At 46.8% G+C, this 24,858-nt stretch overlaps 1 protein-coding gene across 6 annotated transcripts in view; it reads right to left on the bottom strand.

Moving 5' to 3' along the window:
• Window positions 1-1,599: 1,599 nt before the first annotated feature.
• WAPL (WAPL cohesin release factor) overlaps window positions 1,600-24,858 on the bottom strand; it is a 96,835-nt gene continuing 73,576 nt past the window's right edge. For 3 of the 6 annotated variants that reach the window (XM_036266022.1, XM_036266024.1, XM_036266021.1), the window contains exons 10-19: window positions 22,425-22,536; window positions 21,993-22,090; window positions 20,703-20,779; window positions 16,798-16,973; window positions 16,379-16,494; window positions 15,851-16,015; window positions 13,328-13,529; window positions 10,244-10,332; window positions 3,111-3,206; window positions 1,619-2,022 (exon numbers count right to left, since the gene is read on the bottom strand). In XM_036266022.1, the coding sequence (XP_036121915.1) occupies window positions 1,957-2,022; window positions 3,111-3,206; window positions 10,244-10,332; window positions 13,328-13,529; window positions 15,851-16,015; window positions 16,379-16,494; window positions 16,798-16,973; window positions 20,703-20,779; window positions 21,993-22,090; window positions 22,425-22,536 (1,197 nt within the window). In that variant the 3' untranslated portion in view covers window positions 1,619-1,956. Of the gene's footprint in view, window positions 2,023-3,110; window positions 3,207-10,243; window positions 10,333-13,327; window positions 13,530-15,850; window positions 16,016-16,378; window positions 16,495-16,797; window positions 16,974-20,702; window positions 20,780-21,992; window positions 22,091-22,424; window positions 22,537-24,858 lie in introns of all 6 variants that reach the window. The other 3 variants (XM_036266027.1, XM_036266025.1, XM_036266026.1) reach the window with 3 other exon arrangements.

Genomic DNA, 24,858 nt, shown 5'->3' with positions numbered 1-24,858 from the left:
TACAGAAATATTTACAATTGAAAAAAGATTACTTTAAAACTTTAATTTGTAAGTCAGCCTCAAGTACCCTAGAATGCAGAGTTCTCTGAGGGTCCCACACACAAATGCACTGCGGGGGGAGGCGGCTCCCCCCACCCCCACCAAAACCTGCATCCGTATCAGTGCTCGACAATTAGCTATTATTTAAATAACACAACAAAAAGCTGTTAAACACTGAGGTAAATCAGTTCTCAGACGATTACCAGTGTAACAGAAAATGTAGCTGGCCCTGATTGTTCTCATCCAAATGTTCTATTGTCAGCTTCACCAAAAATCTGTTCCTTTCCCTAAACCAATGATTAATAAATATCAATGTATTTTAAAACAGTTAAACACCAGATCTCTGATTCAGTTGCACGGAGAGCTTCCACCCACTGAAGCTCGCAGTTTGCTCAGCCGGCCACACTCGGGCGCTGGGGGCAGGGCCGGGGGCAGGGCCAGGGGCGGGGCCGGGGGCGGGGCTGGGGTCGGCAGGAGGAGTAAGAAAACCATTTGCCTGGAACCAGTTACTTCCTAATAGGTTTCCCAACAATCTGCATTATCAAAAATAGGAAGACATTAGAAGGCAGCCGCCGCAGCACACGCTGCAGCCGGCACGGATACAAGAGCCCCGACTTGTCGCTTTATACAAGGAAATAACAAAGTCTACGTGAGTAAAAATTAGACTTTTAGCTATTTTCCCCAGTACACACCAAACTAATATTTTTATGGCTTCAAGTTTTACAAATCCAATGAAGAAACATGATGTAACTACCTGAAAGGTATTAAAAACATTAATGAAATAGGTCTCTGGAGAGCCTATACTCAGGCCCAAGTAAAGGAGAAACGTATAACCAGTGGCCTGAACAGTAATACAAGAACAATTTGCAATGTTGTGAAATTAAATGTTTTGTGTGTTCCATGACTGTTTTCCAAACCACACACTGCTCTATGAACTAAGAATCTGAATGGGAAAAAAAAGGATCTTTTTCTACACCAGCAATTTAAGGCTTTGCGTTTATGCATTTGATCCTGTCACTCTGTAGAAGAATATAAACGTCATCTGGAAACGTGAGTTCCACATTGGTGTCTTAGCTTCCGTATACTCGCTGCACTGAACACAGAAAATACATCTAGGGAGTCCTCCCTCGAAACTAGCGTTTCGTGCGCTCCCTTAGCGTCACGCGTGAACGACCCTGGGCCTGTCCTCCTGCTTCAGCTTGCACAGGGCACATCGCCACATCAAGTCCCTCAGCTGTCCCTGGTCTCCTCCGTCTGTATCGTGACTCATCAGGGATCACGACGGACACGTCCTGGTCTGAGGAGGGAAAGAGCCTGCCAGCCCATCAAACAGAATAAAAACATGCTCTTCCTCCCTCGTGTCTTTGGATTCCATCTGATTTTAAATACAGACAGTAGTTCAGGGAACAACAAGAAAAAATTTCACAAAATTATTAAAAGCTTTATTTACGATTGGAATCATTCAACAAAAAAGCAAAAGCAAATGAGCCTGAAAAAGGAACGGAGCTGCTGCCCAGGATGCCTGCGGACCCCGGGCCGTGCAGCGGCCGCCTGCCCCGGGCTGGGCGGCGGCGGTGGCTCAGCACACACAGCAGTTGCACTAACAGCAGCACGACCCCCTGACCTTGCCCAGAGGGACGCACGAGAACAAGGGGGAGTGTCCACTCTGCAAGGACGTGTGTGTAAATACTGCATGGAATGAACAGCCTGGACCTTCCCTCATTTTTGATAGTTGCAGATTGATGTAGTAACTGTCACTGAGCAAACGCAGGACGCGTGAGGGAGAACTCGGGAGGCCTCCGCAATCCAGACGTGGTGAGCCGACGCTGCTCCCGGTGTTCCTCCAGGACGCCCCTCGTGACTTCCTGGTCTGAGACTGCGCCAGCGCCGCCGAGCCCTGGAGCGAAGGCAGAGCAGCTAGCAGTGCTCCAAGTACTCGATCACCCTGGAGATGGACTTCTGGCCCGTGGTTCCCACAGCACACTGCCGGGGGCGGGGGCGGCAGAGAGGAGGCACCAGTTAACATTTTACACATTTTAAAACGTATTAGAACAAAGCATACATTCTTTAGCTTTACTAAACTGAACACTATGAACCAAAACACACTGCGGTTAAATTGTGGCTTTGATATTACAGTCGTCCCTCGCTTATCACGGTTAATCGGTCCGGACTCCAGCGGTGGCACCTGGCGTTGAAGGGTTTCTGGGTGCTCAAATGCACAGGCTACAGTCCATGTGGACGGTAACTTTAATTGCAACTGTGATACAGGGTGTATAATTAACTCAGACAACTGAGTGCACGCTGTATCATTTTCAATGTCTCGATCCACTTTTTTTTTTTTTTTTATCCTCACCCGAGGACATTTTTCCATTTTTTGTTCAGATAGAGCAGGAGGGAGAGAGAGGGAGAGAGAGGAAGAGAAACATTGATGTGAAGGGACACATCGAGTGGCTGCCACCCGCACGACCAACCAGGGCCGGGGACAAACTGCAACCAAGCACGTGCCCTTAGCGGGAACCGAACCCGGGTCTCTCTGTACCGCAGGCCGACGCTCCAACCGCTGAGCCAAACCGGCCAGGGCTCGATCCACTTTTTAATGAATATATTTGAAAAAACCGCGACAGAGTGAAGTCGTGAAAGTCGAAGCGCATAGTGGCGGGGACGCCTGTATATCCATGTATTTGGCCATAAAAATCACCAGCTCTCTCAAATATAGCACACTTATTAAGAGAGGCCCCTTGGCCCTGGCCGGGTGGCTCAGCTGGCTGGCATGTCCTCCCACACACCAGAGGATGTGGATTCTACCCTGGGTCAGGGTGAGGACAGCGGTAACTCACTGATCGATGTTTCTCTCTCCCTTCCTTTCTCTAAAAATCAATGAAAAACATATCCTTGGGTGAGGAGGGAGGGGAGGGGTGGGGAGGGGAGGGGAGGGGAGGGGAAGGGAGGAAGAAAGTAAGAGAAAATCCGTTTTTCCTTCCCCTCACTATGGCCATTGCATTTTCATTTCAGCTGTCATCAATGTATCAGCTATATCTAAAACCACAGAAGCTGCACTAGGAGCTACTTACAGTAAGATTCATAAAGCTCAGGAACTTTTTGAGCATCTCTGTCATTATCGAAAAGTCCCCTTCTGGCAGATACTCCCGCACAGTGGTCACATTGATCTGAGGAAACAGCAAGGACAGGCTGGTCAGCCCAGGCCGGGTGGCCTAGTGGCTGAGCATCGTCCCCCGCCCACCGGTTGCTGGCTTGATTCCTGGTCGGGGCACGTGCCCAGGTGGCGGGTTCGATCCCCAGTTAGGATGCGTTCGGGAGGCAACCAACTGACGTTTCTCTCTTACATTTATGGTTTTCTCTCCCTCTTCCTTCCGCACTCTTTGAAATCAATAAAAACATTTTAAAAAAGAGGAAGAAGTAGTGCTGGTCAGGGGCAGACACACGAGTGGGCCCTGTGCTGATGGTTTGGTGCGCAGCTCCGTTCCAAAGCTTGCCGGGTGCCTGAGCTGTGCAATGCGACGTCCCCGGTGATCCCCGAGGTCACTCAGCCCTGCCCGCGTGCGCCCGCTCTCTGCCACCCCAGCCCCGGCGAGGAAGGAAAAGGCAGCACTGGCGGAGGCCACACGGGGAGCCTGTGTGCACATTTACTGTGAAACTGTACAGAAAAATGCCGACCTCAACAACACTGCTGCTGACTCAGAGTGTGTGCTGGGGGGGCCAGGGGCCAGGGGAGGAGGGAGTGCAGATTGAAAACATCACACTTCAGAGTGTACTCAGAGCTGCTTGGGGAATAAAAAAAAAAAGATCAAAGAAGATCCCTCATGTTCCACAGGTGAATTCAACCAACCGAGAGGGCCAGGAATGAGCGGAGCTTCCCGAAGGTGAGCCGGTACAAAGCGTGAGAGGGCGGCAGGGGCCGGAGGGCAGCCGAGCCCTACGCACAGCAATGCCTGTGAGAAGAGCATCCGACCCGCTTGGAAAACTGTTCTGTGGCCCTGGCCGGTGTGCTCAGTGGTTAGAGTGTCAGCCCACACACCCAAGAGCCTCGGGTTCAATTCCGGTCAAGGGCACGTACCTCGGTTGAGGTTGCGTCTGCGGCCCAGGTCCGGTCATGAGGGAGGCAACCAGTCGATGTGTCTCTCGTATCGACATCCCTCCCCTGACAACCGGACTAGAAGATAAATGGGAAACCGTCTCCGGGCGAGGACTATGGAGACAAGAGCTGCTCCGTGTCGCCTTTCCGCCGTCTGAGCAGCACCAGGGCGGTGCGCAAGAACAAACGCCTTCCAAAGGGCAAGGAGCCAAGAAGTGTCTGATCCATTTTCTAAGGCAGATGGGAACGAGCTACAAGCACCAGTTACATCGACATAAGAAATATGGGGAAACGCTAGTCCCATGAGGCCTCAGGCACCGAAACCACATCTGAGGGCCCCGAGGGCTGCGTGTTTGCAGGGAGCCAGCCAACCTGCAGAAGATGAGACTGTGTTTGGAAACCAAGCTGATGACCGAGGATGCTCAGGGCTGACCCTGCCGCACAGAGCTCCCTGCGCGGCTCCCACCGTGAAAAGCCGCCCCCGCTCGGACAGCAGCAGACCACACCAGCTCGTGTGCCGTCACTCTTGGCGGTTATTTGCTTCGTCGGTTTGTGTTGGTTTTACTAAAAGTGCAGCCATCAGATCGAGAAGACCTCTGACGCTCAGCATCAGCAAGCCACCCAAATCCAGAAAAGATGGTGGAAATCATGACCCGAGTGCGGACAGTGACTGGGAAGAAGTGGTCGGTGAACGGGCTCGGACGCGTGGAGAAGACGAGAGGCCCGCGGTCTGCCGCCTGCCCCTCGAGGTCTCCAGAAGCCAGGATGCCGAAGCAGCCCTGCGCCGGAGACTCGGGCGGCCCGGCGGCGAGGGCTGCAGTCTGAGAAAGACACTAGGGGCGCGACAGGCGCTGAGCTGAGCGAGCTGGTGGACACGGCCCGTCAGAACCTGTTCAAAATCTGAACTTTTAACAGTGACCAACAAAACATTTTATTTGAGGGGAAAAACGGCTCTACTTCAGCACGTCTTTTGAATGCTCTGGAAGCTGATGAAGAACAAAAGGAAACGCCACACGCAGACAAGCTGCCCAGAGTAGGGGGGCGGGGCAGCAGGGCCTCTGGCCGACTGGTGGGCGGGGCAGGCAAGAGGAGCACAATCACTGTTAGCGATCTGCCAGCAGCGCCCTTCTCCCTTCTTAAAATGTTTCCTGGGTACTTTTAAAATTAAAAAGGAAGCAAAATAATGGTACCAATAGTTTCAGAAAAGATCTAATAGAAGATGTTGCTAAGCAACTGCGTGCGAAGGTGTGTGACATCATCGCCGCTTCTAGCGGGCCTCCCCATCGAAAGCCAACACAGGTCCCCAGCACAATCTTGCAGCTAAAACACTTAAGAGAACTTACATAACATTTAAAAAAATACACCGAGCCGGCACATAGGGTCACGTTGGGGTGCGGTCGTGGAGTGCAGAACGTGGCCTCGCCGGGAAACTCAGCGAGCAAGTCCCCAGCTAGCTGGCATGGCTCAGTGGACTGAGCGTCATCCCGTGGACTGAGAGGTCCCGGTTCAATTCCCGGTCAGGGGGCGTGCAGGAGGCAGTCAACTGATGTTTCTCTCTCACATCGATGTTGCTATCTCTCTCCCTTCCTCTCTCTCTAAAAAAAATCAATGAAAACAGTTTTAAAAAAGTGAGTGTGCAAGGGCACTACACACTGAAAATCCGCAGCAGCAGCTCTCAGTGTGGGGTCTCGGCAGTGACGTCATCACTCCCTGACCGGTGGCGAGAGAACTGAGGAGGCAGGGGGCCCCACGTGCAGGCTCACAGGGTTGCAGTGAGAGAGCAGGAGGGGCAGACAGACCGCAGGGCGCTGACCGCTGCAGGCACCTGATGCGCGTGGGCAGTGGGCACCCTGAGCACGAGGCCCTCCGCTGTCAGGCAGCGTTCAAGGCCCTGCACGTACACACTGGGCAAACCAATTTCCTTCGCGCTTCGTGGTGTCAGCGAGCTTTTTCGGGATACTCATAATGACCCCCACGGCAACAAAGACATCTGGGCTCTAGGAATTCACAAGATTCCCCACAACGTAGAGACTTGATCATCTCTTTAGAGATGAAAACAACAGGAAAGATGTTCCAAGATAAACCACGTGCAGTAACAAAACGAGTTAATTTCAAGTACCATTGTTTAAGAAGGAACAATGACGAAACTAGGGTGTTTAAAATAGAATACCCTACAATGTACACAGGGTGTCCCCTGCTTCTGTGAGCCCCTCTGCCGCCCCTCCCGCTGCCGAAGGGCTAGGCTGAGCCCGGAGCCGCGGCACGGCGCGCGCGCAGACCAGCGACTGCAATGCACACGTGGCGGACACGGGAGATGCAGACACGTGCACAGGACTGAATACAAATGGACACGGGGAACAGGCGACACAGAAAACCTGAAAGCAAGAGTGACAGCGTCCACTTCCGGTCAGGGTGGCGGGGAGGTGAACGCGGTGTCCGTCCTCCCACGACCACATCAAAGTTACAACCAAGCTACAGAACCGCCATCCCGCAGAGCCGCCTGACACCAAGCTGAGTGGAAGCCCTACAGCTACGGAATTAAAGCCACCGCACAGGGAGACTGGTAGGAGGGCAGAGGGGACGGCCTGGTCCCACACCCATGTGTGGCGGATAAAAATCAGGACGAGCCCTGGCCAGTTTGGCTGAGTGGTTAGAATGTCGGCCTGCGGTCCAGAGAGACCCGGGTTTGGTCCCCGCTAAAGGCACGTACCTCAGATGCGGTTTGTCCCCGGCCCTGGTTGGTCGTGTAGCAACCACTCGATGTGTCCCTTTCACGTCGATGTTTCTCTCTCTCTCTTTCCCTCCCACTCTATCTGAACAAAAAATGAAAAAATGTCCTCGGGTGAGGATTAAAAAAAAAAAAAAAATCAGGACGATACCTCATTTTCCCGGCTGGGAAGGTCCTCCCTGAGAACTGAAGGGTCCCCGTCCCACACCAGGTGCCCCACTCAGGGTCCCAGTGCAGGGAAGAGAGTCCCCATCACTTCTGGCTGGAAAAACCAGCGGGAACTGAGGCTCAGGGAGGCTGAGGCGGCTGGAGACCCAGGCAGCTCCTTAAAGGGCCGGCGCACGGACTTATCGGACTCACTCCCTCTAAGCTCGGAGGGGAGGCAGCTCGAGGGGCACCAGAGACATACAGGGAAGAACTGAGCTGTTTGGCACTGGAGCGAGGGCTGGAGAGGGAGCTTTCTCTGGGACAAACATGCTGTCAGAGGCCTTTGTCCCTTTGGTGAGCCCTTCCCTGGGGCGGCAGACAGACGCCATATCTGGGACTCCAGCAACCTGGCTCACACTGGTAGCCCCGCCCTGCTGACTCCCTGAGGCCCCGCCCCACCCAACTTTCAGGCCCACCCAAGCTGTTGCCACTTGCTTAACCACAGGATTGGCCTGTCTTGGATCTTGCCTCAGGTTTTTCCTAAATTCTTTCAAACAAGCAACATCTGGTCTCAGATAGCCCCATACCCCTTGTTAAGTAATACACAGAAACAAACACAGGGAGGCAGCCAAAATGAGGAGACAAAGAAACAGGTCCCAAATGAAAGAACAGAACAAAACCCCAGGAAAAGAACTAAGCGAAATGGAGATAAGCAACCTAACAGAGGCTGAGTTCAAAATACTGCTTATAAGGATGCTCAATGAACTTAGTGAGAACCTCAGTGAACTTACTGAGGGCCTCAAGAGCATAAAAATGGACCAGTCAGAAATGAAGGATGCACAGTCAGAAATGAAGGAGGCATTAACTGAAATAAAGAATAATTTACACAGATTCAATAGTAGAGTACGTAAATCCAAGGAGCAAACCATCGATTTGGAATATAAGGAAGCAAAAAATGCCCAATCAGAACAGCAAAAAGAAAAAATAGAATCCAACAAAATGAGGATAGTGTAAGGAGCCTCTGGGACAACTTCAAGCGTGCCAACATTCGCATCTTGGGGGTACCAGAAGGAGAAGAGCGAGAACAAGAAATTGAAAACCTGTTTGCAACAATAATGGCAGAAAACTTTCCTAACTTGGTGAAGGAAACAGACATACAAGTCCAGGAAGCACAGAGAGTCCCAAACAAGATGAACCCCAAGAGGCCCACACCAAGACACATCATCATCAAAATGCAAAAGGTTCAAGACAAAGAGAGAATCTTAAAAGCAGCAAGAGAAAGGCAGTTAGTTACCTACAAGGGAGTTTCCATCAGACTGTCAGCTGATTTCTGAAAAGAAACTTTGCAGGCCAGAAGGGAGTGGCAAGAAATATTCAGAGTGATGAAAAGCAAGAACCTGCAACCAAGATTACTCTCTCCTGCAAAGCTGTCATTTAGAATCGATGGACATATAAAAACTTTCCCAGACAAGAAAAAGTTAAAGGAGTTCATCACCACCAAACCGTTATTATATGAAATGATGAAGGGTCTTTTTGAAGAAAAAGATAAAATGTATGAACAAACAAAATGGCAATGAATACATATCTATCAACAATGGAATCTACAAACAAAATGAACAGGTAGAACAGAAACATTCTCATAGATACAGAGAAAATTTTGGAGGAGGGTTGGGGGAATGGGTGAAAAAGCTGAAGGGATTAAGAAGTACAAATTGGTTGCTAGACTGACAAACCTCAAAGAGAGGGGGTTGGTGGGTGGGAAGAAATAAATCAAAGAACTTATATGTGTAACCAATGACACAGACAACAGTGTGGGGAAAGCAGGAGGGGGGCGGGAGTGGGGAGGAGGGGGGTCAGTGGGGGAAAAATGAGGAACATCTGTAATACATTCAATAATAAAGAAAAAAAAGGGGGGGGGGAGAGTGACAGTGTCTGTGGGGGACAGACCGCAGCACCAATGCCCCCCTAATAAGCCCTGCACATCGTCACTGAGGTCCCACCCTTTCAGTCTCAGAAATGAGCCCTGCTCACTACACAACAGACCTCAGCTCCTCCCTGCCTGCCGGATGCCCTGGCTCCTAAAATGCATCCCTTTCATTTAAAGCTTTGCCTTTCCTACTGGTCCCTTAAGAACTCAACACCGACACCCTCCCCGTGCACTTGAAAGCAGGCTGTCCCGAAGGCCACCCGCCCGCTGGGCGCACCCGCGGCACAGAGCTGGACGCTCCTCCTCCTCGTAGTGAATCCCAATCATCCAAGGCTCACATGGTGCCCATCTTCCTGGCCAGGGAGTAGCCAGGCAAAAGCACAGGAGCCCATCTGGCCAAGATGAAGCTGCTCGGTGCAGGGTGTGAAGGGGCCTGGGGTAACAGAAGCACTGCTCTCGAGAAGAAATGTGCTGCCCTGGCTGTGACTCCGTGGGCAGAGCGCCAGCCCACACACAGAAGGGCTGCAGGTCAATCTCTAGCCCGCTCAAGGCGCATCGAGAGGCAACTGATGTTTCTCTCTCTCTCCTCACTCTCCCCAGCCATCCCCTCCCTTCCACTCTCTTAAAAGAAAAAAAAAGAAAAGAAAAAAATCAATAGAAAAAATATCTTCAGGTGAGGATTAACAAACAAAAAGAAAAGAAAGAGGAAGAGGCCCCGTTTTCTGCTGGGCACAGCTGCGGCCCCCAGGCCGCGAGAGGGAGCTGGCAAAGGAGAGGCAGCAGCAAAGGGCAGGGCGGTGCAAACCCAGAACGGCCCGTCCTCGGTCTCCCGGCGCTGGGCCTCCGCCTGGAGCCAGCCAGCACAGGCTTCATGTTCCGCTCTCTGTTACGTCCACCAGAGGCACGCGAGTTGACTTGTCGTCCGTTGGTCAATAATGTCCTCCTTAAACCCATTATACTCTCACTTTAGAACGTACCTTTAAAAGTTCACCAAAGACTCAGAATAGTCACAGGGATGTGAAGTACCGCCTAAGAAACATCGCCAATCACACTGCAATAACTGTGCTCGGTGCCAGGGCCCTGGAAATACTGGGCACTCCCTCAAGTGCAGGCCTGTCTACTGCTATGCTGCACATCTGCACCAATGCAATTTAATACGGAATGTAAACTGTGATTGAAAAATAAAATTAAAAAAAGTTCACCAAATATTTGAAAGTTTTTAGCACGAGGGGAAAAGTAATGAAGAAGCTGATCAGATGCTGGCACGAGGCCCCGCAGCAGAACCCCGGCCCCCCCCGCCGTCACTTACCGGGCTCTCCTGGCAGAGGCAGCCGAGCAGCAGCGCCGTGTACGAGGCCACGATGCAGTCCTCCATGTGCTTGCCCGCGTGCTGGAGCGCTGCGGAGACAGGGCGTGCGACAGGCGTCAGGGCAGAGACCAGACACCAATCACTCTGCTAATGATCTTGTCTCCAAAACACTGATACACGATACTAGGAAAACAGGCTATCCACACAAATCAACAACAACAAAACGACTCAAACTGGAGAGGCTATAGAACTAAAACCATAAAACAGACTGTTTGTGCTGCCGGGCTGGGGGACGGTGTCCTAGAAAGAACACTAACACCATAAACGGCAAAGTAAAAAATAGGTAAGTTGGACCTCATCAAACTTAAAACTTTCGTGTTTCAAAAGATACCATATACACCATCATGAAAGTGAAAAAACCTTCAGAATACACCTGCAAATCATACACCTGTGCTCAGGGCCTGGTGTCCAGAACATATAAAGAAAGTGACAGCAAGAAGATAAGCCAATGTAAAATATGGGCATGTGAACAGACATTTCTCCAAAGACAGGTAAACGAGCACCAAGCATGCGGAAAGAGGTTCACCATCACTCATTCACTAGGGAAGACAAATCAGGGACACACCTTCCACCCACCAGGATGGCTGACATGAGAGGCACCTGGAGGACCCAGAAAGAGCAACAGGATCCCTTACATGCTGCTGGTGGGAAATTAAAATGGCACAACCACTTTGGAAAATAATTTGGCAGTTCCTTAAAAGGTTCAACACAGAATTCAGAAATATTCCAGCAATTCCATACTCAGGTACATACTAAAGAAAATTTATAATATTATGTTCACACAGAAACGTGTACATGAATGTTTATAGTAGCATTATTCATTGCAACCAAAGGTAGACACAAACCCAAACGCCCATCAACAGATGACTAAACAAAATGTGGTATGTCTAGACCTACAACGAAGTATTACTTGGCTCTAAACATGAATTAAGTACGACACATGCTATAACATGGATGAACACTGAAAACATCAGACTAAGTGAAAGAAGCAGTCACAGAGGGCTGTATCGTATGCTTCCATTTATATGCAATGTCTAGAATCGGAACCTCTAGAAACAAAAGATTCAAGTGTCCGGTGGCTGTGGAGGGAACGAGAGGTCACTGCTGTTCGCAGGGACAGGGTTTCTATGGGGTGATGAAATGTTCTGAAGTTAAGACAGTGATGATGAGTTCACAACACTGTGAATATATTAAAAACTACTCAATTGTTTACTTTAGAAGAATAAATTCATCTCGTCTTGGCTAGTGTACTCAGTGGTTAGTGTCGATCCAAGAACTGAAGGGTCTCAGGCCCGAGTCCCGGCCAAGAGCATGTTCTTGGGCTGCAGGTTCGACCCCAGCCCCAGCTGGGGCACATGCAGCAAGCACCACTCAATGTGTCTCTTTCACACTGATGTTTCTTTTTCTCTCCCCCCTACTCCCTCCCTAAAAAAATCAGTGGATCCTAGCTGGTGTGGCTAAGTGGACTGAGTGTGGTCCCATAGACTGAGAGGTCCAAGTTCGATTCCCGGTCAGAGCACATGCCCAGGTTGTGGGCTCCACCCCCAGTAAGGGGCGTGCAGGAGGCAGCCTATCGATGTTTCTCTCACATTGATGTTTCTATCTCCCTTCCCCCCTCTCAAAAAAAACACACCAATTCTGAAAAAAAAAAAAAAAAAAAAAAGAAGGAAAAAAATAGTCTCCAGTAAGAATCAACCAAAAGCAGAATGAGTGTGTACTGTACGGAGCTGATTCACATCTCCCTCCCAGCTTGTGTGTTGGCCTCGGGACACGACTGCACTGAGGCACAGGGAGACTGACTGAAAAGGTGGCTCATCTCAACGAGGTCATCAGGGCGCCCAGTCTAACACGACTGCTGTGCACACGGAGGGAATGAGAAGCAGGCGCAGGAAGGGGGAGGCCATGCAGATCCCCAGGGAGAAGCTGGTCACCTACAGACCACAAAGAGAAGCTTCACAGGACACCTGGGCCTGGACTCGCGGCCTCCATCCAGACCGCAGGGCAAGCCCGAGAGCCACGAGCCTGTGCACTTCGCTGCGGCAGCCCTCGCCAGCTAGGGCGCATCCCAGATAAAACCATTACTTACAGAGACTGCTAAGCAATCAGAAATACATGCCCAAGGAAAGAAAAACTGAGTGACTGAGCCCGGGCTGGTGGCTCCGTGGTCTGAGTGCTGGCCTGAGACCCGAAGGTTGCTGGTTGGGCCCTGGGCCCTGGCGGCCCTGGCGGCCCTGGCTGGGGTGTCTGCGGGAGGCAACCCATCAATGTGTCTCTCACACTGAGTTTCTCTCTCTCCCCCTTCCACTCTCTCTAAAAAAAAAAAAAAATCAATGCAAAAATATCCTCAAATGAGGATTAACAAACACCACCACAACAAAACAAACTTAGTAAATGAGAAAATAAAACAGTTTTCACTATTGACGTCAGACTTGGAGAGCAGCGGGCACGAGAGAGAGAGACCAGACTCAGAATCAAACATGACTGGTGCTTGCTTCCCAGCTGGGTGTAGATGAACACAATGCATCTCATAACCTGAGTGACATGAAATTACAAATGGCTACTTTGGAGAACTACCAGGAATCAAGTGTCACGCAGTTCCTGACAACAGCAGATGTTTGCCTAGTACAGACATCACCCTCAGTTTGCTCCCTACTGTTCTGCACCAACCACATCACATGACAATAACTGTGACGTATACCCATACATCCAGTACATAAAGTGAGGCCAACAGAATAATTTCAGCTTCAGAACGGTGCAGCCTCCAGGGCCGTGTCCAGCTCTGCTCTGCAGTGAGGCAGGCTGGCGGGAGGGACGGCCGCCCGCCCCACACTGCACTGTGCCCTCCGCGCTGCCAGGTGCCAGGCAACGCCCATGCACACTAGACACCAGAGCTGTGTGCACTGAGCCAGAGAGGCCTGACAGCAGATGAAGTGAAAGATCACGACAACACATGAATTAAAAGTATGTTCTGGAGAAAAATAAGCCATGATTCTCAGTTTGAATATACCACCAAAGTAAACATACCTTTATTGAGGTCAAGCCCCTCCTCCTCCTCCTCCTTCCTCTCCTCCGCACCGTCGGCCTTCTCAGCTGACACCCACTGGATCTCTCCGCTCGTCTCCTGCCACTCTCCACTCTTGTCGTGCTGAGTGGTGGGGGCGTCTTTGATCAGCTCGTCTGTCTTACTTTCTGCCAACTGGGCGGCTCGCTCTCGTTCAAGGAAGAGCTGACAAAAGTTATTTTTGAAGAGAATAAAAAAGGTCACCAACAACATGTATGTGGCCAAGCATGAAGCTGTTTGCTGTTGAACATCACGAAGCCTAGGAAGCAGGCTGTCTGACGGAAGGTTCCGATCAGCGCGAGGAGCCGCCGCCTGCTCCCGCCCCAGGAAGGTGACAGCAGCTGAGTGCGCTGCACCGACGGGGAAGCGCTGTGTCCTGACTGCACAGGCGTTCTGGTTGCAAGAATGAAGGCTCAATACTTTTTCATTTGGATAATACTGACAAAAAATTCAAGCAAACAACCTACAAACTTGAATTAAACACATTTTTTAAAAAAACCCAAGCAAAATGGGGGAATTAACTGAAAAAAAGAACACTGAATAAATTTACATAACACTAGGTAAAAACAACATAGCTTTGTTAAAAGAAAACAGTGAAAGGTAAAAAGCAGAAGGTCTCAGGGAAAGACACAGTACCGGGACCCAGTGTCACTGGAAATGGAATGCGCCGTGTGCCCGCAGTGGGGGCGCAGGACACTCCGAGGCAAGGGGGCAAGGGCATGGCCTCCTCCCATCCTCACTGCTCTCCCCTGCACTGGCACAGAGGTGGGCATGCAGAGGGCATTAACACACTGGACATGTACAGGGCATTAACACACTGGACATGCAGAGGGCATTAACACACTGGACATGTACAGGGCATTAACACACTGGACATGCAGAGGGCATTAACACACTGGACATGCAGAGGGCATTAACACACTGGACATGCAGAGGGCATTAACACACTGGACATGCAGAGGGCATTAACACACTGGACATGTACAGGGCATTAACACACTGGACATGCAGAGGGCATTAACACACTGGACATGCAGAGGGCATTAACACACTGGACATGTACAGGGCATTAACACACTGGACATGTACAGGGCATTAACACACTGGACATGCAGAGGGCATTAACGCACTGGACATGTACAGGGCATTAACGCACTGGACATGTACAGGGCATTAACGCACTGGACATGCAGAGGGCATTAACGCACTGGACATGCAGAGGGCATTAACACACTGGACATGCAGAGGGCATTAACACACTGGTATGACCTGGAGAAGACGCCACATTACTAAAGACAACTACCTAAAAATCAAATGCCAAGTAGAACTAAGATTTCATTTGTATACAAAAGAGTGGTATGTAAAATCTAACACCCTTAAAAAGATAAAATTTAAGTTTTATATAAAGCAGCATTTCTTAAAATTGGTTCAAGGATCCCTGGGGATTCCCCAAGGTCCTTCCGGGAGTCTGTGAGGTCAAAGCTGCACCCCTAATGACACTGAGGTCTCCTGACTGCACGTCGCTCCCCAGAGCACACGCCACGTTCCACTACTGCTCTCACGAGTGGAACGGGTGCCTGTGTTCTCAGTTTTGATTTCTAATTGAGTAAATATGGAAAGATACAGCACACATAAACAAAAGATCTTTGGAGTCCCCAATCATTCTTAAGAGTATAAAGAAGTCTTAAGATCAAAATGTTTGAGATGAGAATGATGGGCTCCTAGTTACGATTCAGGAAAAGATCAAGTTTGTTGTGGATTACTTTCTGAAGACACAGTTCAAGCATAATTAGTTTCAAAAAGGCCAAAAGGATTAACAGGTTAGCAAAGGCCTCAGAAACAATGAAGAGGATGGTTCATTATCACTTCTGAATATATGCAAACTGTCACTTAAGGAAATGACAAAGGCAGCTAAGAATTTATGAGACTGGCAAAAATGTGTCCACTGTTGCCAAAAAACAAGAACTCACATACAGTTTTTTTTTTGGGGGGGGAGGATAAATAGAAGGAAGAGGGAGTATGTGTTTGGGGTGGGCTGAATTGGAGACATCAATTTAAAAAATACATATTCTACTACAATTCCCAAGCCAGGAAATCACTCTACATACACACTTTGAAAACCATGGCCCCATATTTAGGCCACACAGTCCCGGGCACAGATCAGACCAGTAAGCACATGCTGGAGGACTCACTCACACCAGATGAGGGGCTGGAGGCTGATTCCCGATTTGTTACTAATAAACTGTTTTTGACTTATAAACAAATATGCCTCATTTATGCTTTTCACTAATGCCTACGGAGCGATCACAAGAGTGAAGACAGCAGCAGAGCAGAAGGTAGGCAGGGGCCTTCATTCTGCCGAGGCAGCTCTCACTGCACTGCCGAGGGGGGGGGGGTGTGGAGGGGGGTGGTGGTGGTGAAGGGGCAAAGGTCAGGAAATTGAGCAGAGGCGACAAGCTGAAGCCGCTGCTCAGGCTGCTGCTCACCTGCACCAGAGCCTGCACGGCGTGGACCTGCCCTGCCCCCCGCCAGCTGCCGTCCCCTTCCCCGCTGCAGAGGGAGGAGTCGAAGGAGCAGGCCGTCTCCATGCTGACCAGGCAGTGGCGGTTCCGAGCGCTGTACTCGACCAGGTTTATCAGCAGCCCCAGGCCCTGCGGGAGCGGAGACGCACACTGCAGTGAGAACTAGAGCCGGCTGAACACGACATGCCTAGCTTTCGTCGGTGACTGGAGATCTGATCAGTGCCCTACCATCTACAGAGGTTAAAACTAGTATGTAAGGTGACAGTCTTCCCAAAAATGATCTCACCACTTTCTAAAAATCACCACTTTCAGCCCTTCACTTATTTGTACGCAGGGCCCTTCACAGCTCTCTTCTGTACAAGATTACAGTCATAAGGACTGCAGTCATCTATTAAAACCCCCCAAACATCGAACAATTGGTTCCAATCCCAAAACCAAGACGATGTTTTCATCGTTAATCGGGTCCTCATTTCTGAAACCCCGCCAACGCACCAGCACTCGGATGTCAAATCTCTGCTCCTGAGGTAGGTACTTGGGGACCTGCAGCACGCAGCTCATCGCCGTGCCGATCAGGCCGTCCTGCTCTCCTGTCTTGGTGCTCCCCCACTCTGAAACACAGTGTCAGCAGGGTTACCGATTCTTCTTTACGACACCAACAGCTAACACGCATCAAGGACATTAAGTTAGAAATACACAGCTATTTCTTCTTTGAAACACACTGTTAACTGTATTATTTCCCAGCCAACATACCAGGCTGGCTCTAAAAATATCCACCCCTAAAAGCAGTCAAGTGAATCTGAGTGACAGGAAGGCAGCACACAAAGCAACCACTGCAAGGCAAGAGGACAGGGGCGTGGCCACGCCCACGTGCAGACAGAGGTTGCGCAGTGACAGCGCAGGCACACGCCCACCATTGTCGTTGGTCAGGTTGAGCAGCACGCCGATGACGGCCCTCATGCAGTCCTCCACGGCGCGGCCCACGTGGCTGGCCACGCTCTGCTGCGGCAGCGGCTGGCCGTCGGGGACACACACGCTGCTGTCGGCGCGGTTGTACTGCTGGATCAGCTCCTCGCAGTGCCGCAGAGCTCTGGGGGGACAGGATGTGCAGTTAGATACACAAGGATGGTTACACCAGAAACTTCTTGCTTGGACCTTAATGTTTCAAATCCATCATAAATGCTTCCAAGTTAATCTATTTTCTATTCCCAAAGTTGTGTTACTATTCAATCACATACCAAGTGTGGTATCACACTAGCTGCTGTATCTGATTTATTTTGGGAAAATGTGATCATTTAGATTTTCCTAGGCCAAGTTCAATGATAAACGCAATACAGACATTTCTGTCTGTCTTACCTGCAGTTGTCCCTCATTTTACCTCTCTCTCCAACAACTGACCACAACCCCTCCCCCAACGAGCTAAAATTTTTAAGAGCTAACACTAGGCACTTCTGAATTTCATTTAGATGTTTATTTTATTTCATTCATTCATTCATTCATTCATTCATTCATTCATTCATTTTTTAAAGAGACCAGCCCGGAGGATCTGCCTCAGGCTGGCCTGAAATACGTGGGTTCTTGACTTCATGCCGGAAAGATCGCGCCGGGAAGTTCAGGGATTTTGAGAGCACGTTCATTAAAGCTGGGGACGGTGAAACGAGGAGGGGGTTAGGGCAGACGCAGCAGTAAGAGAGCCGAGCTGGGGCTGCTCCCGCTCACTGAGAAATAAAAGTCGTGGTGACAGAAGTGGGCCAAGGGGGCACTGTCAGCTCACTGGCAAGTCGGAGAAGAGGGAACCTTGGAGACAGGTTCAAGGGGTCAGCCTGGGACAAGCTGCTGCTGCCCCCTGCTGCCCCGGTTGCAAGTTTCCTGGGAAGGGAAGGGCATGGGCCTGCTCCCAGGAAGGAGGGCATGCCAATTTACATGCTTTTGAATGCATGCTCTCAGCAGGTGGAGAATATTCCTTATATTAATAATGCACAATAAATAACCCTGCACATAGATGGGTATTAAATACTTCATAAACTTTGGAGCGAATGACAGGTCAGTGAACTGACTGGTTCCCAGCAGACATCAAGGTGTCAGCTGCACTCAAGGGTTCTCAAGATGCCACCCAAGTAACAAGGACACATAATGCTTAAGCAGGTCTAGTATTTCCAACTACTCTCCTTACACCACCAAGCCCATTAAAAAAGTCAATGAGAGATGATATGAGTTGACTCTGTCAGTTGATTTTTCATGTTTACACACCACACAAAACCCTCAAAGAAAACTGTACTATATCTGTTGGTTAGGAAGGTATTTCTCATGTCTAATCTAAAATAATTTCTCATTTAGATGTCTGGAGATGTTAGCCACAACTACTGTGTTGTTACTGTTAACCAACTGCTTGGACTGAGAGGTGGGTGGAAAAGGGAGGGCATATTATTTCACCTTTCAGTGTGCTGTCCTGCATTTACCAGAGTTCTGCATTCAAATTCCAAAAGCCAGATGAGTGATCTTGCGCAAACATCCAACTCTGACCTCTACTGCTACTTCTGAGACACCTGACACACAGCCCCTGATGACACAGGAGAGCTGGGACCTTCACTGCCAGGAGTCACGAGACGTGCAAGAGGTGTTTTACAAGTAAGAGATCTATTGAACTTGCAAGAATACTCTCTGGTAAGGGAGGAAAAACGGGGTTAAAAAAAACTAGAACACATGCCTTTAGGGTGTTAAGTGGGATACAAAATCAAGACAAAAGAGATGGAGAAGAAATTTACAGATTAAGAAAATCTATTAGAAACCAGATACTACTAGAAATGTAAGACTACTGGAAACTGAATACTGACTGCGTATATGATATTAAGCAATTAATAATTTACAGAGTTATGAAAATAGTACTGTGGTTATATTTTTAAAGAGTCCTCTTGCATATACTTACTTAACTATTTATGAAGGAATGATAAATCTGTAGTTTGCTTCAAGATTATATAGAAGGTGGAATGGATACAGTTTCATATGGAAACAAGACCAAGACTGGTCTTGATTATTCAAGCTGAATGATGTGTACCATCAGGGTTTATTATACTATTTGGTCATGTACAAAATTCTCCCAAATAAGAGGTTTAAAAAAAGATGAACTTGAGTCAGGTAGTGAGTGGGCCTTTGATACTATACTAAGGACTTTGGATATACATGCAAAAACAGCAAGGAGGACTTCCGGTCAAGACGGAAGTAGGTAAACGCGGTATCGCGTCCTCCCACAACCACATCAAAGTTACAACTAAACTACAGAACAACCATCATTCCAAACCGCCTGAAATCAAGCTGAATAGAAGTCCTACAACTACGGAATTAAAGCAGCAGCCACATCCAGACTGGTAGGAGGGTGGTAGGAGGAGCAAACCATTGACTTGGAATATAAGGAAGCAAAAAACACCCAACAGAACAGCAAAAAGAAAAAGAATCCAAAAAAATGAGGATAATGTAAGGAGCCTCTGGGACAACTTCAAACATGCCAACATTCGCATCTTGGGGGTGCCAGAAGGAGAAGAGAGGGAACAGGAAATTGAAAACCTGTTTGAAACAATAATGGCAGAAAACTTTCCTAACTTGGTGAAGGAAACAGACATTCAAGTCCAGGAAGCACAGAGAGTCCCAAACAAGATGAACCCCAAGAGGCCCACACCAAGACACATCATCATCAAAATGCAAAAAGTTCAAGACAAAGAGAGAATCTTAAAAGCAGCAAGAGAAAGGCAGCTAGTTACCTACAAGGGAGTTCCCATTAGGCTGTCAGCTGATTTCTCAAAAGAAACTTTGCAGGCCAGAAGGGAGTGGCAAGAAATATTCAGAGTGATGAAAAGTAAGAACCTACAACCAAAATTACTCTATCCGGCAAAGCTGTCATTTAGAATCGATGGACATATAAAAACTTTCCCAGACAAGAAAAAGTTAAAGGAGTTCATCACTACCAAACTGTTATTATATGAAATGATGGTCTTTTTGAAGAAAAAGATAAAATGTATGAACAAACAAAATGGCAATGAATACATATCTATCAACAATGGAATCTACAAACAAAATGAACAGGTAGAACAGAAACACTGTCATAGATACAGAGAACATTTTGTTGGTTGCCAGATGGGAGGGGGGTTGGGGGAATGGGTGAAAAAGCTGAAGGGATGAAGAAGTACAAATTGGTTGCTAGACTGACAAACCTCAAAGGGAAAGGGGTTGGGGGGTGGGAAGAAATAAACCAAAGAACTTATATGCATAACCAATGGACACAGACAATAGTGTGGGAAAAGGTGGGAGGGGGGCGGGAGTGGGGAGGACGGGGGTCAATGGGGGAAAAATGTGGAACATCTGTAATACATTTTACATCCAACAATAAAGATTTAAAAAAAAAGAACTGACAGTGTTTATACTGTATGCCAACAAGTATCGTTCTAGGCCTCATACATATATATTAACTCTTTTAATACATATTATTTATAATATATATAACATACAAGAGACATTTAAAAATCATTTTCAAAATCTAAGACTATATTTTATGTATATATATACATTCTTTACTATAACCATTTTTAAAGTGTCACGATCTGACATGCACACGCACACTGTTCTCTCCACTGCCGCCACCGCCTCGAGCAAGCAGGTGCCGCCGCTGACTCGAGCCTGCGCCCCAGCCTGTGCTGCTCGCACCGCTTCCGGGACACGGGATTCGACAGACACAAGTATTTTATGGAGGAAGATGATACAACAGCATTTTCTTTATGGTCAATCCAATGCTTTAAATAAAAAGCGTGATTATTTCAGACAGACTTACTTAGCTGATGAAACAATGAGCTGTGAATCTTTATATGCTATCAAGTAGCTTTGATTCTCTGGATTATGCACTGTCACCTAAAAGGGAAACATTGGCATAACTGTACAATCCAAAACTTTATTTATTCACATGGAACACACTATGACTGGTGCTCCAAAAGACATAAAAGGTGAGGAAATTCAGCCCTTGTCATGTAAGGGAATAACGACCCACATGTTCCAAATTTAAAATAGAAGAGCTCTCTCTTCATTATAAAATTAAAATATCACTGTTACGATTGCTCGCTCTCATGATTCTGTGATCTTTACCAATGAATCACCAAGCACCCTGAATGTCAGAGAAGAGTGGTATCTAACTCATGTACAACTAATAAAATTCTTAAGTGCCTTCATTTAGAATAAAAAACATACAGGGGTTGGCAAAAGTAGGTTTACAGTTGTGAGTATACGAACATTTATTCTTGTATTATTATTTCCATACAGACCACGGTAAAAATACTTTGCCCATCTCTGTATATATGTTTACCAAGTGTGCCTGAAGCACTCTAGCAGAGAGAAGGAACAGTTTCTACTAAGCCAGAAAATTGTTTATTGATTGATTAGAGAGATAAATTTGTTGTTCCACTTACTTATGCATTCATTGGTTGCTTCTTGAATGGGCCCTGACCAGAGATTAAACCTGCAACCTGGGTTATAGGAATGACGCTCTAACCAACTGAGCTACCTGAATAGGGCCAGAAACTTTTAATTACACTAGATTATTTTCCCACAGATGTTTCAAACAGTTCCTAGCTACTCCAATCTAATCAATACACAATCTATGCATCTTGACTAATCTACACTGAACTGGGTTAAGTTATTCATAAAAGCCAAAGAACAAACACACGCATGGCACCCAGTTCAACTGTTATCGTTCTTCAACGCCAAATATTATGGAAAATCCCCATTACGTAAAAAACAAAACAAAAAAACCTGACTGCATTTAACTATCATCCCCCCGCCCAAACAAGTTAATACATTTAAGCAAAATCCCACCTTAAGGCAAGAAGGGTAACATTCGGCAATATAAACAAACCTGACACACAGGTTTCGTGTGGAGCAGCACATCCTTAAAACACTAAACTGCTCATTTTACTTGTTCACTGACAGTGGTTGCTCAAAGAATACATTGTAATTTCAATTTGAATTTCTTTAAAACTTAACCTCTAGAGACATAAAAATTATTTGGCACTCTCACATAGTCACAATTAAAAGAGTAAATACTTTTCTCCAAATAGTTGTCAATACTTACACTTTCTAGAACTCGTAAACATCTCTCTGCTCCCCACAACGAGGCTACTAGTTTCTCTTCATCCTCATCTCTACTTAGATGATCTACACATTCTTTCACTAGGAGAGAAAGGACATACATCAGTCTGTCTCATCACCTCAATACCTGCCCCTGAACTAACAGTAAAAGCCAACTGCACATGCTCTGAATGTGCTAGAACCTCTGAATACTACTCACTCTCAGTTCTATACTATGAGACTTTATTTGTAATTATTTTCTTTCCATCACTTCCCAATTCAAAACATTAATGGCATTTCCTGTCAAAGTTAGAGATTTGCAAGATGCTACTAAAAGAACAAATTTTTTCAAATTGATGCAATTATTTTTGAAATACGTAAATAATATTTAGGCTTTTAAATAATATATAAAATGTTATATATATATTTATCATACCTTTATCTACAATATGATCCAGACCACCCAAAAGCCGGAGTTCTTCTTTAAACCAGTCTCCTGCTCGCTTAGAAGTAAGGGACAGTAACGTCTCCATAGCTAAATGCCCAGTCTAAAAATCAGAAGCACCATTAATGAATCCTCACTCTTAGCAACGATTCCGAGGCAACACTTCTAGAGGTTTTCTTTAGAAAAGTTCATTGCATGCTACCAGCTCACAGCATTATTATTATTTTTAATTTCTTACTGATTTTAGAGAGGAAGGGGCGGAGAGAGAGAGAGGCATCAGCAGCTGCCTCCCACACGCACCCAGACCCCAGCCTAGGCACGCGCCCTCACTGAGAATGGAACCGGGCACCTTTCAGTGCACGGGAAGGTGCCCATCACTGAGCCACACCAGCCAGAGCCATAGCATCTTCATAATGCAGTTAAGAGCTTTCATAAGTAAAACTAAAGTAATTTTAATTTTTATCTGAATAGTCTAAACTGAAGAAATCATTTTAACCATTGGCTTGCTTCAGTGAAACAGATACTGGTGCTATTTCTAGGGTATAGAGGCTCAAGGATGGGATGGCTGAACTTTAACTCTAAGTCAATTTACTGGATTAATTTACCACAAAGGCTAAACAAGTAACACTCCAGGAGCAAGTGTGAGTGTCAGTTGTTCTGAATCCTCAAAAGCTTATCACTTTTAATTTTTTCCTGAGGGTAAAAACGGTATCTTATTGCTTTGGTTTGTATTTTTCTAATCACAGTAAACTTCAGCATCTTTTCACATGTTAATGAACTGTTTCCTGTCAATTCTTCTTTCCGTATATACCTGTAGTTGGCTCATCTTTTTATTGTTATATGTTTATCTTTGTCTATTCCAAATAAAAACACTTTGTTGCTTTCATTGTTCCAGATTTACTGGGCTTACACCTCCTACTGCAGGGTTAGCATCCTGTGGCCACCATGACAAAATTCTATATAAACACCGACTCAGGGCCACCACTAGAACAGTAATATTAAGAAATATTTATTTACAACCAGATTAAAGATTTTTCCTCTTTATTTGTCTTTAATTACTATTTTTTCTATTGAGTTTCATTGCAAAAGCATAGCGCGAGCCCACAACAAAGAGCAGTCTGGTTCCTGGTGCAGCAGGACCCGGCCTAACAGAAGTGCTTCATTAGCAAAGCTGCGAAGATCGGCTCTTCCCAAGGCTGCCTCCCTCTGAAAGAGTTAAGTTCATATCCAGTCCCCTGGCCTATTTGGAAAGGGTCATAACTTAGGTATTTGGAAATGCAAAAAACACCTTAACATCAGATCTTAGTATCACAGACCTAGAAGGGATCTAGAACCTTTCAGTCTAACAAGGTGATGTCCAAGGGGACACAGAACTGAATTCAATACTACAAAAATAGATCCATTTTGCCCAATGCTCATTCTCAGTGCCTGAAAGAGTAATTTAATGAGACTGGTTCAGGTATGTTAGGCTCATGAGTCAGAGTGAATGTGAAGGCTAGTGAGTTTTCTTTATTTAGGAAGAAAGGGGACAGTAATCTGATGTTAATATAGCAAAAACGTTTAAGTTTTTATGCTAAAAAGGGAGGTTATCATTTGTTTCTATTGGCACACAAGAAGATGTTGGTGTTTAGGCTACTGTGGGGACATTCTAAGGCAGCATCCTAGCACAGCCCACAGCGCACGCTCCTCCACACCCCGGCGGCCCGCAGAGGGGAAGCACGGCCAATCGTCCAGAATGTCACCCTCAGCTGCTGTCAGCTCTGGGATTTGAGTGATATCTGCAAACACCATGATATTAACATTCTAAATTATCTTTCCATGGCACATCAGGAGTAGCCATCTATCTCAAGGAAGAAATTAGGCAATTATTTAAATAATTAATAGAATAAAATAAAATAAAACTTTTCTATAGGGGGATAGCCAACGTACAAACAATGTCTACTTAAGATTTAAAACAGATATTAAGTTAGGAAGGAGAAAAGACATTCTAAAATGAGTAGTTCTGTTCTGGTTTTAATCATGTGAATAAACTGTTTAACACAATATAAGAAAATCATTAATGCTGACATTTACCATCCTAATGAATTCAACAACCCCTGTAGGAAATTCAATAAACAAGTTTATCATGTTATTTAATACCACGTACCTGAAAAAAACCTAATGTTGAAGAGTATGGGAGACAAAAAACAAACCAAAAAAACCCACATAGAGGTACATTTATTCAATTATACAGCAAATACAAATTACAGGCTCAAATGTATTCTTTGATATCATTAAAATTTTGTATATATTGTAAAGATATTAAAAGTAAATAAAAATTATGAATACATTTAAAAAGTAGTATAAAAATAGTTTGGTGAGGTAGAGGGATTGTGTATCCACCATCTGAGCATACAACTATTGGTCGAACTTCACTACATGAAAG

The sequence above is a fragment of the Molossus molossus genome, unplaced genomic scaffold (genome assembly GCF_014108415.1).
Source record: "Molossus molossus isolate mMolMol1 unplaced genomic scaffold, mMolMol1.p scaffold_m16_p_17, whole genome shotgun sequence".
Lineage (NCBI taxonomy): Eukaryota > Metazoa > Chordata > Mammalia > Chiroptera > Molossidae > Molossus > Molossus molossus.
Note: the sequence above shows the minus strand (reverse complement) of the source record. Positions and strands in the feature narration are given on the sequence as shown.